Below are 19091 nucleotides of genomic sequence, written 5' to 3' on the forward strand. Positions count from 1 at the left end.
TTTTACCGATTCCCACAGCTGGCTGAACAGGCTGTATGACCTACATTTGTTCATATTGCCTATTCTTATGCTGTTCTTATGCGTAACAATTTTTGTAACATAATAGACAAACTTATCATTGATCGTAAGCCCACTTTTAAACTAATGGGTAATTACAAATTACTGGTTAGTCAGTCACATGGCTTATGTTAGTCTATCCACTGACAACTCGGTCAACTGCCTGGCACGACTTTAAAGGAGAAAATACTCTTTAAGGTCCAACCATTATATTTATCAAGGCCTGTTCATCACTGGCCTTATCTGATTCCTTATGTGTTACCACACACTCTTACACACTCCCTGCTCTCCATAAAGTTATCGACCTAAATAGATGGCATTGTTGGCAGTTTCAATTTTGTCACCTGTACTGAATTGAATAAATTCAATATGATTGCTACAATAGATTTCAATATCACTTGACCAGCAAGGGACCCAAAAGTTTTCAACATTCAAAATAGTTAGCAATTCCAAACTACATATGCTGCTCTTTGATATGTTAAAAATAAATCAACACACATCAATTAATGGATTTTGTTTATTATTTTATAATAATGTAATTAAATGCACATGATTTCTGTCACCAAGAATTGAATATCCACAAAACACCACATTATCTAATGCAAACAGTGTTCACTGCATTATTTGTAATTACTGATTAGCAGTTGAAAATATTAGTTTTGCTTTAATGTTCAACAATACCATTACAATTCTGTTAGTTATGCCACCATTATAATTCATCTATTGACTAAATATTTTTAAAGAACAATTAAAAACCATATGATACAATATTATTTATAATAATCAATGTTACCAGCATGAAATATCATGAGAATTAGTACCAATTTTAGTGGGGTATCAAAATTCAACTAACTAAGCCATGAAATGTTTGGTGATGTGGCACATTCCAGTTCCGGTAATTTGTAGTTATTTGGAAGAGCTTTTAATGCTTTACTTGGTTGTAATTATATCTATTTCATGTTTCAAGTCTTTGACTAGTTCCTTGGTCAAGATGAAACTTCTTTTTTTCCCCCTAATACCACTGATTTCATGTGCTTTAATATAAAGGTGTCAAGACTTTCAGGTTAGGGATTTCCTTAGCTCTGCAAATGAATTCTGTTCACAATGAAGTTGACCACTTTGAGATCCAAAGGTGCCCTAAGATGTCAATCTTTCTGTAAAATTGACACCCTTGCAATGAAAAATAACTGGTTACCATTGAAAAATACTTCCAGGTTTGTGACTCTGAAGAACTGAAAGCAGTTTGCCAATCTGATATTCCCAATGCCCATTTCTGACAGGAATAATTGCCCACCACATTTCTGTAATGAGTAACTTCTTCTTATTGATCAGAAATCAATAGTGTTTATGTGCCATGGTTCAGTCACTTGAGTTGAGTATTGTAATGTTAGTTCCAAGTGATTCAGCTGCTTACAAAGCTGTTAACACCACTGCACTGATATTGAGTTAGCTGTTCCACATGTACAGCTCTCTCTTCACATTTACAGGAGCTTTATGAGACCTCATCTTGACCTATTGCTTACCTCCTGTTCTTGATTTATTTTCTTATTTTGTTCAATAATACTTTTGTACAGGTTTCTCTTCAGAAGGTATTAATTAAATGATTTTTTTTATGGGCACAAGTGACACTTGACTCAATGGATCTATTTAATTGTTGGGAAGGACATCACCCCAAATTTGGCTTTACCCTCAACAGACATTCAGGAACAGTCCAAGGATAGGAATCAGGAGTGGGAAACTCTGGTGATCTACCCCTGCAGATCCAGAAATTATAAGGTCCATCAAAGCATTATTGTTGCTCTACCAACAGCAATGAGCTAATTCACCAGTCAGGATCAGTGGTGCTGGAAGAGCACAGCAGTTCAGGCAGCATCCAACGAGCAGCGAAATCAATGTTTCAGGCAAAAGCCCTTCATCAGGATGGAGGGCTTTTGCCCGAAACGTCGATTTCGCTGCTTGTTGGATGCTGCATGAACTGCTATGCTCTTCCAGCACCACTGATCCAGGATCTGGTTTCCAGTATCTGCAGTCATTGGTTTTACCTAATTCACCAGTCAGCTGATCAAGTATGAAAATTTCAGGGATGATTGGCAGTGCTAGGCTCTGCAAAAACTCAGTAAGACAGAAGGTAGTCGAATATTATTACTACCCCTTTATGTTTTCCATTCCACTTTGGTCAATTATAGGTATTCTGCTTTAAATTTGTGATTAAAAAATGCATCCAATAAGCCATGTGGCAGATTCCTCAGTTAATACATTCTTACATACCTGTGCCTTTGATGATAATTTTGTGCCTGCTCATCACATCATTCTTTATCATGATTCCTGGTTCTCTCTTCCTGGCAAATACTGAAGTGCATACTTATTTAGTATTTTTACCATTTCTCCACCAGTACTTGTGATATTATTTTGTCTTTCCCTTCATGTCCTATTCCATTTCCAGCCTTCCTTTCCTATTGATATGCCGGTATATTATTTTATCATTTTGCCTATTAAATTAAGTTCCACAATTCACTCTTCTTTTTAAATTTAATCTCACAAGAAGTAATCTTCAAGCCTTTTTTAAACTTTAGCTAGTCATCATGTTGTATAGCATGTGTCAGCACAGCAAGGTTAGTGATTTGATATTCAGATTAAAGCAAGATGGGCGGCACGGTGGCACAGCAGTTAGCACTGCTGCCTCACAGCGCCAGAGACCCAGGTTCAATTCCCGCCTGTGTGGAGTTTGCACGTTCTCCCTGTGTCTGTGTGGGTTTGCTCTGGTTTCTTCCCACAGTCCAAAGATGTGCAGGTCAGGTGAATTGGCCATGTTAAATTGCCTGTAGTGTTAGGTAGGGGGTAAATGTATGGGTGGGTTGTGGGTCAATGTGGACTTGTTGGGCTGAAGGGCCTGTTTCTACACTGTAAGTAATCTAATCTAAAGATATTCAGATAATTTGGAATGTTGCACAGGGTATGGTAAGATCATGGATCTGTTTGGCTTTTAGTCACTGTGGAACTGTTCAATAGGTACTCCTTAAAGCCTTTTTGAAGGAATTTTCCTCATCAGACTCTGTTTTGTGTTTTTCTCTGGTTTGAATAAGATAATGTAGCATTTTGGACCAAAAATGCAGAAAAGTAAACCAAAGCTAGATGACAAAATGGCAAAAATTTCAACTGCAACTGTATATTTGCCAGGAGAGCTTACATAGGCTGGAATGAATGTTAACCACACTGCACAGAAGATGAGCATACTAAAAGTTATGAACTTTGCTTCATTGAAATTGCCTGGCAGCTTTCTTGCCAAAAAAGCTAACATAAAACACACACATGCTAGAATACCAATGTATCCCAATACACAGTAAAAGGCTATTGGAGACCCGATATTACATTCCAAAATAACCTTTGAATTATGATATTTTGTATATTTTGTTGGGAAAGGGGGAGCAACAACAAGCCAGATGATGCATATGAGAATTTGAATGAAAGTGCACGCACACACCATGGCCCTTTGCTGCACAGGCCCAAACCATTTCATCATATTCATTTGAGGAACAGTTGCCTTAAATGCCACGAGCACGACAATAGTTTTCCCTAGTATGCAGGACATGCAAAGGACAAACGTAATGCCAAACACTGTGTGCCGCAGTACACAAGACCAAACTGAGGGCTCACCAATAAATGTAAGTGAGCACAGAAAACAAAGTGCCAATGAAAATAGCAACAGAAAGCTTAATTCAGAGTTGTTGGCTTTGACGATGGGGGTATTTTTATAATAAAGAAATGCAGAAGCAATAATCAAAGTGATGCATGCTCCAAATAATGCCACCATCATCAGGATAATTCCCATGGTATCTTCAAAGGAGAGAAACTCAATTTCTTTCAGTATACATCTTTGGCTATCGTTGCTTGACCAGTATTCCAGAGGGCATTTTGTGCATTCTAATGAATCTAGGAGAATTTAATCAGAGATAGATACTTGATTAGATTAGATTCCCTACAGCGTGGAAACAGGTCCTTCGGCCCAACAAGTCCACACTAACCCACCAAAGAGTAATCCACCCATACTCATTCCCATCTAACTCATGCACCTAACACTATGGGTAATTTTAGAACAGCCAATTCACCTGACCTGCACATCGTTGGACTTGTTTAAGTTGTATAAACTTAAACGTAGTTGTTTAAGTTAGGTTTAAGTTTAAGTTATTCTTGGAATCAAAAAACCTTGCAGTACAGAAATAGGCTGCTCAGCCCATTATCCCTGTGCTGGCTCTTTGTAAATTGCACTCTCCACTCTCTCGTCATTTTTCTTTTCAAGTACATACGTCCAACTATCTTTTGAAAGTTGAATCTGCATCCATCTGCCTATTCAGGCAGTCAATTCCAGATCAAAACAGTTCACTGTGTAAAAATGATCATTCTGTCAATCTCCCCTCTGTTTACTTCTTTAGCCATTGCTTTAATCTGTGTCCTAACCCTCCTAACAGTGGAAACAGTTTCCCCTTATCTAATCCCTTCACATTAATATATTTATCCTGCATTTCTCTTGTAAAAAATATGGCACTTCTTTAAAAAATGAAATATCTTTTCATCAAATGGTAAAATGACATTTGCTGACCTGTTGAATTGGTGATTTCACCTTCAGAACATGGTATGCAGTTAAAGCAGCATGTGTGTTGTCTGTGCTGTCCAGCTTTTCTTGTACCGGGTGGGCAGCTTTCACTGCATACAGACCGTGGGACCTTCATAACGAAAGCAAAAATAAAATTAATATTTTAAAAATAAAAAGTAATTGGAAGGGGAAGGTGATGTAGTATTTATATTATACAATATAAATAAGGAATCTTCTTTAACTTCCAGATGCATTGGATGTGCGGCTTTGCACCACTACCATCACAAGACTTGCATTAAAGTAATTCCATTGAGTACCAACACAATGGAAAGCTCACTGAATGGTAGGGCATGAAATTATGAAGGTAGCACATTGTAAAGGAAGTGATCTAACAGATTGTGGGTAACATACAGAGATAGCCTCAGATTACAATCAATGTCATTTTAGCCTTTTTCTGAAGCAGGGATTGACATGTTCACAGACTCAGGCAGCAGTGAGATGGCTTTTTATGACACCAGATGCCCATGATGAAAAAGGTTTTTGGAAGCTCCCATAAACATCAAAGCATTTATTATTCACCTTTACTTGCCCTTGAGAAAGGCACAATGAGCACTTCTCTTGACTTTCTACTGTGCATATCGTGCAGGAAAACATACAGAACTGTTGGAAGGGTATTCCAGGACTTTGACAGTGTGACAATGAGAAAAATTAATATATTTCAAAATAAGGGTTGAGTAGCTCAGTTTGTGATGACACCAACAGCATGGACTCAATTCTTGTACCAGCTGAGTTCTCACCCATGAAGTTCCCACCTTTTCAACCTTGTCCCTTTCCTGAGGCATGGTGATCTTCACCACCAGTTGTCTCTCTAATGAGGGAATGGGACTATGGTGACCTAATCTCTTTATTTCAAAGTCAGGATGGCACATGACTTGGATAGAAGCTTTTGTATAACTGGATCTATTATAGTGTCCTTGTAAATGGCAGAGGTCACAGATGTCGAAGTTGCTGTTATAGGAAGCATTAGGTCATGCTACAGTATACTTTGGTGATGGTTCACAGTCTGTACCCATAGTGGAGTGTGCATCTGTTTAAGGTGGTAGATTGGGTGCTTATCAACTGTGCTGCTTTGTGCACAGGTCTTCATTATTACTACCAGAATATTACCTACAGATATTCAGTGCCCTCAGTTGTTTCTTGATTTAACACTGAGTGAATCAGATTTTCTGAAGACAGGCAACTGTCATAATTAGAAAGACTCAGAGATGAATGAACCATTTGGCACTTCTGGCCGAAGATGACTACAAAAGTTTCAACTAATGTGTCAGACACCCCCATCATTTTCGACTGCAAATATTTGTAGAGGCTTCTCATTTTGTTATTTCAATGTGACAGGATTGCCAAATAATGATCTGATCCATTGGTTTGGGAATTTCTAAGATCTATCAATCACTCACTGTTTCTGCTGTTTGGCACAAAAGTAATTGTGTGTTGCAGTTTCACAAGGTTGCCATCTCATTTAGAATATAGAACATAGAATAGTACAGGCCCTTCTGCCCTCAATATTCTGCCAGTCTTTTATCCTGTTCTAAGATCAGACTAATCTACATACCCTTCATTGTACTAACTTCCATGTGCCTATCCAACAGTCACTTGAATGTCCCTAATGTATCTGACTCTACTACCACTGCTGGCAGTGCATTCAACACATCCACCACTCTCTGAGTAAAGGACTTACCTCTGACTTCTCCCCTAAACCTTCCTCCAGCTACCTCAAAATTATGTCCCCTCTTAATAGACATTTCTGCCATGAGAAAAAAGTCTCTTTCTATCCATCAATCTATACCCCTCAACATCTTGTACATCTCAATCAAGTCACCTCTCATCTTTCTTCACTCCAATGAGAAAATCCCTAGCTCCCTCAACCTTTCTTCATATGACATGCCCTTCAATCCAGGCAGCAACCTGGTAAATCTCCTCTGCATCCTCTCTAAAACTTCCACATCTTTCCTATAAAGAGGCAACCAGAACTGAACACAATATTCCAAGTGTTGTCTGATCAGGATTCTATAGAGCTGCAGCATAACTTCGCAGCTCTTAAACTCAATCACCCTGGTAATGAAAGGCAACACACCGTACACCTTCTTAACAATCCTATCAACCTAGGTGGCAGCTTTGAGGGATCCCTCTGTTCCTCCACACTGCCAAGAATCCTGCCTTTAACCCTGTATTCTGAATCAAATTTGACCTTTCAAAATGGATGTCTTCATACTTTTCCAGGTTGAAATCCACCTGCCACCTATCCGCCCAGTTCTGCACCCTATCAATGTCTTGTTGCAACCTATAACAGCCCTCTGCACCATCCACAACTCCACCAACTTTTGTGTCATTGGAAAACTTACTAACCCACCATTCCACTTCCTCATCCAAGTCATTTATAAAAATCACAAAGAGCAGATGTCCCAGAACTGATCTCTGTGAACATCACTGGTCACTGAACTCCAAGCTGATACTTTTCATCTACCACAACCCTTTGTCTTCCATGGGTCAGCCAATTCTGTGTCCAGACAGACAGGTTTCCCTGTATCCCATGCCCCTTTACTTCTGAATGAGCCTACCATGGGAACCTCATCAATTGCCTTGCTAATATCCATATACACCACATGTACTGCTCTACTCTTGTCACATCCTCAAAGAATTCAATAAGATTTGTGAGGCATGACCAACCCCTCACAAAGCTATGCTGACTATCTCGAATTAAACTATGGTTTTCCAAGTAAACATAAATCCTGTCTCTCAGAATCCTCTCCAATACTTTGCCTACCACTGATGTAAGACTGACTGGTCTGTAATTCCCAGGATTATCCCTACTTCCTTTCTTGAACAAGGGAATTACATTGGCCAACCTCCAATCATCTGGTACTACTACAGTGGAGAGTAAGGATACAAACATCATTGCCAGAGGATATATCCCATCTGGTCCAGCGGATTTATCTATCCTATCTTTTTCAAACATTTTAGTGCATCCTCCTTCCTAACACCAATCTGTTCTAGTATATCAGTCTGTTTCATGCTGTCCTCAAAAATGTCAAAGTCCCTCTCAATTGTGAATACTGAAGCAGAGTATTTATTAAGAACCTGCCCTACTTCTTCTGACTCCAGGCTTAGGTTCCCTCCACTATCCCTGACTGGCCATACTCTCTGGCCATCTCCTTGTTCCTCACATAAGTGTAGAACACCTTAGTGCTTTCCTTAAACCTACCCACTAAAGCTTTATCATACCTCCTTCTAGCTCTCCTATGTCCATTCTTCAGTTCCTTCCTGGCTACTTTGTAATCCTATAAAGCCCTGTCTGATCCTTGGCTTCTCAACCTTAAATAAGCTTCCTTCTTCCTCTTGACTAGATGTTCCACATGTAAAAAGTGAGGTCTGCAGATGCTGGAGATCAGAGCTGAAAATGTGTTGCTGGTTAAAGCGCAGCAGGTCAGGCAGCATCCAAGGAACAGGAAATTTGACGTTTCAGGCCAGAGCCCTTCATCAGGAATGAGGAGAGTGTGCCAGGCAGGCTAAGATAAAAGGTAGGGAGGAGGGACTTGGGGGAGGGGCGATGGAGATGTGATAGGTGGAAGGAGGTCAAGGTGAGGGTGATAGGCTGGAGTGGGGTGGGGGCGGAGAGGTCAGGAAGAAGATTGCAGGTTAGGAGGGTGGTGCTGAGTTTGAGGGAATTGACTGAGACAAGGTGGGGGGAGGGGAAATGAGGAAACTGGAGAAGTCTGAGTTCATCCCTTGTGGTTGGAGGGTTCCCAGGCGGAAGATGAGGCGCTCTTCCTCCAACCGTCATGTTGTTATGTTCTGCCAATGGAGGAGTCCAAGGACCTGCATGTCCTCGGTGGAGTGGGAGGGAGAGTTAAAGTGTTGAGCCACGGAGTGGTTGGGTTGGTTGGTCCGGGCGTCCCAGAGGTGTTCCCTGAAGCGTTCCGCAAGTAGGCGGCCCGTCTCCCTAATATAGAGGAGGCCATATCGGGTGCAGCAGATGCAATAGATGATGTGTGTGGAGGTGCAGGTGAATTTGTGGCGGATATGGAAGGATCCCTTGGGGCCTTGGAGAGAAGTAAGGGAGGAGGTGTGGGCGCAAGTTTTACATTTCCTACGGTTGCAGGGGAAGGTGCCGGGAGTGGAGGTTGGGTTGGTGGGGGATGTGGACCTGACGAGGGAGTCACGAAGGGAGTGGTCTTTGTGGAACGCTGATAGGGGAGGGGAGGGAAATATATCCCTGGTGGTGGGGTCCGTTGGCGGAAATGACGGCGGATGATACGCTGTATACGGAGGTTGGTGGGGTGGTAGGTGAGAACCAGTGGGGTTCTGTCTTGGTGGCGGTTGGAGGGGTGGGGCTCAAGGGCGGAGGAGCGGGAAGTGGAGGAGATGCCCTTGAGCCCCACCCCTCCAACCGCCACCAAGACAGAACCAAGGGTGGAAGTGATGTTCCACATCCCTTGTCACCCAAGGTTCTTTCAAATTACCATCCTTTTCCTACCTCTTCCTGAATAACCTCCGCATTTCTCTTGTGCAGTTTCCTGAGAACCTATGTTCCCAATTTAAGTGCCCCAGTTCCTGCCCAATAGGATTGTAATTCCCCCTCTCCCAATTCTATACTTTCCCATACCATCTGCTCCTATGCCTCTCCATGAGTATAGTAAAGGTCATGGAGTTATGATCACGATCACCAAAATGTTCTCCCACTAAGATATGACACCTGTCATGGTTCATAGTCAAGCATTGCTATTCCTGACCTGCTAACCTGCACTACTAAATGGATCAGGGTTAATTCCTTAGTTTGTTCATAATGATACCATGAGGAACATGCAGTGTTTTAAGGTTATTGATTTGGATCAACACAATTCTGCTGCTGCTGCTGGTGGCCCACAGCATCTTGTGGATGCCCAATTTGAGATATTAGACTTCGGAAGCAAATTCAGGAACAGTTTTCAAAAAGGAGCTGGACACATACTTGAAAGAAGGTCATTAAACTGTGGAAGAGATGAGCAGGGTTTTGGAACTAAATGGGCAACTTTTCAAATAAACAACACAAATGCAATGGCTCAAATGGTTTCCTGTTTGGGTAAATTATTTTGATTTCCATTATCATTGATATGAAGAAATAGTTTTGTGATATCATCTGTGAATGATCTAGCTCCTTCCACTAATAACAAAACAATTAATTGAACAAAGAAGCATTGATCTTACCTTTGTTTTGTTCCCATGCCATATAATACTATCTTCATTTATCATAAACTTATTTCCAGTTGCTGCAGATGCATCAAAATAGCCAACTGTTACATGTTCAACCAAACCATTCTGCTTCATCTGCCAGTTTATAATATCATATGATGCAGTGGGATCTCCATTTGGATCAAAATATACGTGTTCATCAAAGCGGTTGGTAAATCTTACTTCTTTTAAATGCTGAAATAGCTTAGAGGAGTGATTAGAACGGAATGTTTAGTTACTCAAAATAATTCATGGACATCGTAATGTGTTCATTAGTCTACTGAACTAACATAATCCCTTGTAGTTTTAAAAAGTGCCTATAACAGTGGTAACAATAATTTGCATGTACATAGCACCTTTCCCAAAATGCTTCACAGAATAATTCATAGCGTCATAGAGTCACACAGCATGGAAACAGACCCATTGGTCCAACTCATCCATGCCAACCAGGTTTCCCAAACTAAACTAGTCCCATTTGCCTGTATTTGGCCCACATGCCTCTAAACCTCTCCTATTCATGTACACCTCCAAAAGTCTTTTAAATGTTGTTTCTGTACCTGCCTCTACCACTTCAGCTGGAAGTTCATTCCACATACGAAGCATTCTTTGTGCAAAAAGTTGTGCCTTTTAAGGGGAAAATGTTAAGATCCCTTTTGAACCTTTCCCTCTCACCTTAAATGTATGCCCTCTGGTTTTGAACTCCCCTACTCTAGGAAAAGGATTTTTACTATTCACCTTATCTATTTCTGTCCTGATTTTAAAACCCTCTCCAAATTCACCCTTCAACCTTTTATGCTCCAGGGATAAAAGTCCTAGCCTATCCAGCTTTTCAGTGTAACTCAAATTGTCTAGTCCCATTAACTTTGTCGTAAACCTTTTCTGCATCCTTGTCAATTTGGCAACCAAAACTGTAGGCAGAACTCCAAAAGTGGTCTCACCAATGACCTGTACAGCCTCAAAATGATGCCCCAACTCCTCTATTCAATTCTTTGACAATAAAGGCACCCTTTTTCACCATAGGGTTGACCTGTGTTGCCAGTTTCAAGGAACAATGGACGAGAATCCCTCGGTTTCTCTGTTTTATCAAAACACCAAACCTCACATTATCTAAATTAAACTTCATCAGCCGCTTGTCAGCCCAGTGGCCCAACTGTTCAAGATCCTGTTGTACTCTCAAAAAACCTTCTTCACTTTCTGTGCCATAATTTTAAGTTGATTGGAAGAAGGTATATGGGAGGTATCAGAAGTAGGTTCTTTCCGCAGAGAGTAGTGGGCACATGGAATGCACTGCCAGCAGTGGTCGTAGAGTCAGAGACATTAGGGACATTTAAGCAACTGCTGGACAAGCACATGGACGGCAGTAAATTAAGAGATGTGTAGGTTAGGTTGATCTTATATTAAGATAAATGCTGGCACAACATTGTGGGCTGAAGGCCCTGTACTATGTTCTACTATTCTATGTTCTATGTGCAACCAATTTTGGAGTCATCCGCAAACCTACTAATGGGTAGCAGTAAGTTGAGGGATGCATAGGTTAAGTTATTTTACTTTACATTAGAATTAACCCTTGGCACAACATAGTGGGCCAAAGGGCCTGTTCGGTGCTGTACTTTTCTATGTTTTATGTTCTAATCATGATTGCTATATTCTCATCCAATATATAAATGACAAATAAAAGTGGACCTTGAAAAAATCCTTGCAGAACACCACTGGTCATAGGCCTCCAATCTGAAGAACAACCCTCCACCACAACCCTCTGTCTCCAACCCTCTGTCTCCACCATAACCCTCTGTATCCAGTTGGCAAGCTCTCCCTGGATCCCATGTGATCTAACTTTACTAACCAATATACCATGTAGAACCTCGTTGAAGGCTTTGCTAACATCCAAAATTTAACACAATTATGTAAGGAGTTAATAGATTTCTGACCAAAACAGTCTGGTTTACAGGAATGTCTTAAATGTGCAAATGGAGGTAAAAACAAACAGACTTAGGGAAAGAACTGCAGAGCTTAGAAACACTTTTTTTCACAAATTTAGGCATTGTTTCTCCCTGCATAGGCGTCTGAACACAGAATCAAAACTAGATTCCTGTGATGAAATTTTCAACTGGAATCTTATTGCCCTTCACCCCTGCCCACCCGGGGTCATTTATATTTTCTCTGGTAACCAAAAGCTTTAACTTGAGCAGGTTTCTGTTTTCCATATTGTTGCTCACTCTTCAGTAGATTAATAAACTATTCACTTATGGATATGTCTGTGCGCTTTCATTGAAAACAAAATTGAAAGAGACGCAATCCCAACAGAAACAAATAGAGCAAATGCTGGAGAAACTCAGCAGGTCTGGCAGCACCCATGGAGAGAGAAGCAGAATCATCGGTTTGAGTCTGGTGTATCATGAGGGCCTCACAGCGCCAGGGACCTGTGTTCGATTCCATCCTCGGGCAACTGTCTGTGTGAAGTTTGAATATTCTCCCCAGGCCTGCGTGGGTTTCTTCCAGGTGATCCAGTTTCCTTCCACAATCCAAAGATGTCAGGCTAGGTAAATTGTCCATAGTGTTCAGGGATGTGTAGGTAAGAGGTACATGTAGAGTACTAGGGTAGGGGCTGGGTTACTCATTGGAGTATCGGTGTGGACATGTTGGTCCAAAGGGCTTGTTTCCACACTGTAGGGACTCTATGATCCATAGCATTTTGCCAAAATTTAGATTTGAACAGAGCTCGTTCCTATTCCCGTACACTGCATAGAAAATTAGGGTCAATTCTTACATCTTCATAATCTCTGAGTTGTCAACAAAATGCCAGCACTCAGCTGCCAGATCATTTAAAGCAGCACTAGCCAGATATTAATATTTCAGCTCTCCAAAGTTAACGGAATAGAATGGTAATAGTTTGGATCCATTTTCTTTTCTAGTGCCCAGGCATTGATAAGTGAACTTACTCATTTGTAAACATTGAGGTAAAATTTTTTTTAATTATAATTTGCAATGCATCACTCTAACAATACAAGTCAACTTGTACGGTTTATGGATCTGCATATTTAAGATAGACATTACATTACAGTGTTTGATATACAGTTAAAAATCACACAACACCAGGTTATAGTCTAACAGGTTTAATTGGAAGCACTAGCTTTCCCAGGCTGCTCCTTCATCAGGTGGTAGTGGAGGAGCGGCGCACGAAAAGCTCGTGCTTCCAATTAAAACTATTGGACTATAACCTGGTGTTGTGTGATTTTTAACTTTGTACACCCCAGCCTAACACCGGCATCTCCAAATCAGTGTTTGATATAATATTCATTCCTCTTACCTGCCATGGTTCGATATTGGAAACATTAGCGCAAAGATAGGCTCCCAGTCGTTCATCTTCACAAAATAGCAAACTGTGGAGTGCATGAGCTATGGCATAAACTGCTTTGTAGACATTATAGGAAACTCTCAACTGAGTTACATCAAAGAAAGAGTTATTCACCTTTTGTAAGTTTTCACGTCCGGTGCATTTCTTGGCGCGGAACACGGAGCTGTCTCTGTTAAACGTGCAACCAAATACCGTTTCCCAGAAAACATTCACAAAATCGTCGGTGGAATGTATTGAAGGGCGTAGACTCAGAAGAAAGTGTTTAAAATTTGGGATTGCCATTTTGCGACTTGCAAATCCAATTGTTCCCCCGAGAGACTTGAAATTATCCTTTATGGAAGGTCTTGCCGCTGTAATCCATGCTTCACTGGCCACCCACTGAATGCCAGTGATATTTTGACGGACAACTTCTTTCAGCAACGGGTAAAGGTCACCTTCGGAAGCAAAAGCCAAGATAACCTTTGCAGTCGACATTTTTATGGTGCCTATAATCTTGAGTATTCTTTCTTTGGAATATGTTCTGAGAATCGTTTCTGAGAAAGCGATACAGACTCCCGCCCGCTGGACGAGCTGGCTGAACGCTTGGATTCCATACCGACCGTACTCATTGTCCCCTCCAATGGTCCCGATCCAGGTCCAACCGAAATGTGCCACAAACTGAGCCAAAGCCTTGGCCTGAAACAAATCGCTTGGCACAGTCCTGAAAAACGTAGGGAATTCTTGTTTGTTGCTTAGACACGCACAGGTAGAGAAATAGCTGACCTGCAATGATTTGAATAAAAATAACAATAAACTCTCCATATTAAGATAGATAGCCTTATTCGTGATATGACTGATCGTGCGGAACATGTTACGAGGTGAGGAAGCTGAGGCGAAAAACATTGATTCATTTAATGGGAAATTAGATCAGTACATAAGGCTAGCAGGTGTTTGTATCGACCAGATGAAGCAAGGGGGATAGAAATTCGGGTGAAGCCTAAACATTGATAGTTGAGACGAATGACCAACGATCTTGTTCAATATGATGGATAAGGTTAAGTTTACAGATACCAATAACAAAGTGCATTTGATTCAAGGGAGATCAGAACCTGCTTCTGGATGGAACTGAGATCAAGAGATAAGTACTTCCCTAAATAAGAGTCATAGAATCCCTACACTGCAGCAAGAGACCATTCGGCCCATCAAGTATTCAACCCTCCAAAGAGCATCCAATCCAGATCCATCCTCCCAGTAACCCCGCACGCCATTTTTACTCTGGCAAACCCACCAACACCTGGACACTACAGGGGAAATTTAGCATGACCAATTCACTTGACATGCAAATCTTTAGATGTGGAAGGAAACCCCCTATACACATGGGGAGAACATGCAAACTCCACATGGACAGTCGCACAAAGTTGGATCTGAATCCCTGGCACTATGAGGCACCATTGCAAACTATTTAACCACCATGCCACCTCCAGTCAAAGTTACCATTCTGTCAACTGAAGTCATGACAATGTTTTAATTATTTATCACTGGTTATTTTGGTTTTGTTCCGGCATTTTGCATCCACAAAGAATGAAATGGCCCCTTGTGAAGGAGTGGGAATTCTGTGCAATTTGATGTGTTAAATTGGTAATCTAGGTCTTTTCCATTGATGGCCTAATCAATGTGAAATTAGGAGTTTTCTCCCTTATAGGCTTGCTCTCCATCACCCATTGTTCCAATATTTGCTGTGTCCAGTCCATCCACAAGTCATAAGCCCAGGGACAGCAGTACTTACTTTATGATGTTCAGATGCGAAACAGATTACCAACAGAATCATTAGATTAGATTCCCTACAGTGTGGAAGCAGGCCTGAAAACAAAAACTATGGATACTTCAAATCAGAAACAAAAACAGGGCTTATTGGAAAAGTTCAGCAGGTCTGCCAACATTTGTGCAGAGAAATCAGAGCTAATGTTTTGGGTTGAGTAATCCATCAAATGTTAATTCTGATTTCTCTCCACTGATGCTGCCAAAACTGCTGAGCTTTTCCAGCAACATCTGTTTTTATCATTGATTTGAGTGCTGTTTGTAAAGTGTAATATACACCCACACCACCCTCCCCATGTAAAATCTACCTTTGATATACCACTGTTCCCCCCCCGCTCTCCCCACCTTCCCCTCACCTCACTCTCCTGCTGTTCCCCTGTACCCCCCTCAACTCTCCCTGTCTCCCCAAACCCCACTCTCCCCATCTTCCCACCTCGCTCTCCCCCATCTCCCGTGTTGCTCTTAATGTCCAATAGTTTGAGACTGATCCAAACTGTATGTATAAGCACCTGTTTCAGTGCCTGCCCCACTTGTGGAATTATTCTTGTCAAAGTTTGAAATTTCAACCTACATAATTGTGACTTTGATAAGTCATCCCTCCTCACATTACTCAACCTGTCTATAACTTCTGACACAGCTACCCAAATTATCCTCCTCCATCACCTCTCTTCTATCATCCAATCTGGTGGGGACAATCCTAGCCTGATGCAATTTTTAAAATCCATCAGGTGATAGTCAGAGAATCATTTGCAATGATGTCCTTTCCAGATGTTTCAAACATGTTTCAGATGCTTCATCCAGAGTCTCATTGAAGATATTACCTAGTATGGTGCCAAAACATCTGAAAATGAAGCTTCCAGCTCAGCAAGCAAACCTACATCTATGTTTCAGATGTTACATCTGAAGTCCTTATCTCCTACTGATGATTATCTACATCACACCCTTTAGCAATATCATCCAGAATCATATCAGGTCCCGCTTATATTCTGGTCTGTCCTAATGTGTCATTATGTTGCTTGATCCCTGCAATGATTTATTGCTGATTACCCAATAACCACTAAAGGTAAGTAGAAATTACCACCAATCAAGTACCAGAAAGGCAGAAGTCTTGTCTTTGGCCACCATTACAAATTTCTTTCCCAGCTAATGACTCCATCATTTCCCAAGCAACTCTTTGAGCCCAACCTGATAATATGTATCATATTTGACATCAGAGTGAAGTTCTGAACACATATCCACTATTCCACCCACATCACCTACTTTTCCCTTTCATGACATTACACAACCGTGTTCCCATGCCCCAGCTACACTGCTGCTGATGCTGTTTCAATTGTTACCTTGAGTTTTGAATTTTCACAGGTCTCTGATCTTCCATCCTGCAGATTGAAATCCAATATTCTGCTGCCCAATTCCAAACTTGCACCGAACTCTTCACCCATTGCCCTGCATTTGTAATCTGTTAGTGCCTCACTTTTAACACCCTTAGCTTTGTTTTCAAATCTCTGAATGTGCTTATTCTTCTCTGTTTCCAGATTCAGACTAAACCATTTCAAATCTTCATGCTCTTTTTGCACATCCCCAAGTCCCTTTGTTCCAGCTATAATGAACATATTTAAATTTGCATGCAGCTAAAGCTCTCTCTTTGTTTAATATGTACCTCAAGTTTACTTCTTTGATCAAAATTTTCTTTAAAATAAATCAGCACAAAAATCCAAGTTGACTCTCTTCAGCAATACTTTGGATCAGATGTTAAACTAAGCTGTAATCTGTCCTCTCATTTGAACATAAAAATTGCATGGCATTTTTTCAAAGAATAGCTGTGGAAGTATCCTAGTACCTTGTCAAATCTTTATCCCCAAATGAATAGCATTAAAATAGGTTTGTTTCACCATTCTAACCATGCTATTTTGGGAACTGGTTGTATGCAAATTGCCTGATGTGCCCCTAGTTTCAACAGTAATGACCATATATTCCTCAGATGCTGCCAGGCCTGCTGTGCTTTTCCAGCACCACATTCACGACTCCCATTTTATTAAGTGACCCAGCATCAAAAAAACTATTAGTAATGTTGCTGTGAGGTGCTTTGGATTGTTTAAGACATTAAAAGGGCTATAGGAACACATTTGTTTCAATGAAACCTTTTTTGAGCAACTTCACTTCCAAAGGTTCCAGATTCATGCCTGAAGTAACTTGACAACAACAATTACCTCACAGTCTAAATCATAGGAACACATAGCCAGTAAATATTTTTATTAACTGTGAGCTTTATAAATTTGTTATTCAGCTTGCCCTCTCTCTGAATATTTCTGGATAGATGTAGAAGTTGTTTTCCTTTTCAAGTGTATGTCCAATTTTCACTTGACAATCACCATTCCAGCTGCTACCACCGCGTTCCAAACAATCTATGCCAGCTCATAAAATTCTGCATAAAAATATAAAGCTCCCACCTGCTATCTCATCCTCTTGTCAACTACTTGAAATGTGCTTCTGTTGGTAATCAGTCACCTTGTCAGTTTCTCATTACCTACTCTTGATAATAATGCAAATTAGTTGCATAACCATTCAGATTTGTTTGACTAGATCTTTTGGTGCCAGAGTCCAGAAGAAGGGTGCAGGAGTTTGGGGAGGTGGGAGAAAGATGACAGGCATAGTGGGAAATTTCAAAATAAAATTTAGACAATTCATGACATTCTCAGAATGCACATTTTTGATAATTGGAAGTGAAATCCTGAAATTCCCCTGGAGGGAATTGGAATCAAAAAAATTTAAAACCAAGATTGATGAATTTCTGTTAGTCAAGACTGAAACCAAGGTAATTAATAATCCTGTTGATCTGTTTGCAAAAATTGCTATTATTGAATTGCCTTACCATTGAAATACCAAACGATGCGACTGCCCTTGCTATGGTTATTGACTGTGATGATCCGGACTCTCCAATGATGGCTGCAATAGAAGAACCTCCCTTGCAATTAAATTCTGGAATATTTTTTTCTTGTCCATTTACTAGTGTCAGGGCTGCTTTGAGAGCCTGAGATGGTGAAGCACAGGAATCATGAATTCGATAGCCTAGTGTGATATTTGGAAGTATCTTTGAATCCTGATTAATCTCCTTTATTGCGAAAATCATGACCAGTGTCCAGCGAAATGCTCTAAGATCAAAACTGCAGGATAACAGTGATAAAATGTGCCCATAAATTTTATTGCATTAAACTTTACACAATTTGAATTGACAGTAGTAACACTGAAGGAAATGGTAGAACACAAATGACAGAGGTAGGTAATGCAGCTTTATAAACCAAAGGAGACTTTGACACTTCCAAAAGGAAAGCAAAAAGATTAAAATGACTCTCAACATTGAGATACTTCAAGTTGAACATGATATCTAAACAATCACATTGGTATGGTACATGTGCAGAAATTAACCTGATAAGGTTAAAACTTTCTAAAATTTAACAATTTCTGGATCATAATCTGGATCCTACTGTTTGGTGACTCCCAGTGAATTTGAGAATACAAATGAATGAAACAGATTACAAATCCATATTACAGTTAAACAACAGAAAGATTGATATTCAAAGTTAACAAGACATTTATTAACTGCTTTAATGAACTCAATTCTGAACTTTTAAATTAACCAGAGAGTTTAAACACAATCTCACCTGGCACACTCTGAAGGTGGTGGATGAGTTGTAAAAGACTTACTTATTTTCAATTCTTTATTATAGATGGGAAATACTCCTCCAATAATTATGTCTCCACCTTCATAGAGACCTGGCAAATAAAACTCACCGGAACGCTTACACATTGAGTCATCTGCTCCCAGTAAAGGGATGACAATACAAACCACCCAGATAAATGAGTAATACATTATAATGTGTAACAAGGCACCAGAGATCATTTGTTACAGTATGCAAAAGAGATTAATGTGCCCTTTATAAAGTTTGATGAAGTCTACAAGGTTGATCACCCAATTTAATTATGCTGCAAAAATCTCTAGAAATCCCAAAAGAAATACATTTTTAG

General features: G+C 40.4%; 1 protein-coding gene across 1 annotated transcript; it reads right to left on the reverse strand.

The window, feature by feature from the left end:
* Positions 1–3073: 3073 nt before the first annotated feature.
* Positions 3074–18840, reverse strand: LOC132821446 (extracellular calcium-sensing receptor-like). Its single transcript, XM_060834033.1, has 6 exons — positions 18728–18840; positions 17938–18229; positions 13224–14033; positions 9893–10120; positions 4655–4778; positions 3074–3987 (listed from the first exon to the last, which is right to left on the reverse strand). Exons 2-6 carry the CDS (start codon positions 18193–18195, stop codon positions 3074–3076), a joined length of 2334 nt encoding a protein of 777 aa, XP_060690016.1. The 5' UTR covers positions 18196–18229; positions 18728–18840.
* Between the last annotated feature and the right edge of the window lie 251 nt (positions 18841–19091).

This window comes from Hemiscyllium ocellatum, chromosome 13 (genome assembly GCF_020745735.1).
Source record: "Hemiscyllium ocellatum isolate sHemOce1 chromosome 13, sHemOce1.pat.X.cur, whole genome shotgun sequence".
Lineage (NCBI taxonomy): Eukaryota > Metazoa > Chordata > Chondrichthyes > Orectolobiformes > Hemiscylliidae > Hemiscyllium > Hemiscyllium ocellatum.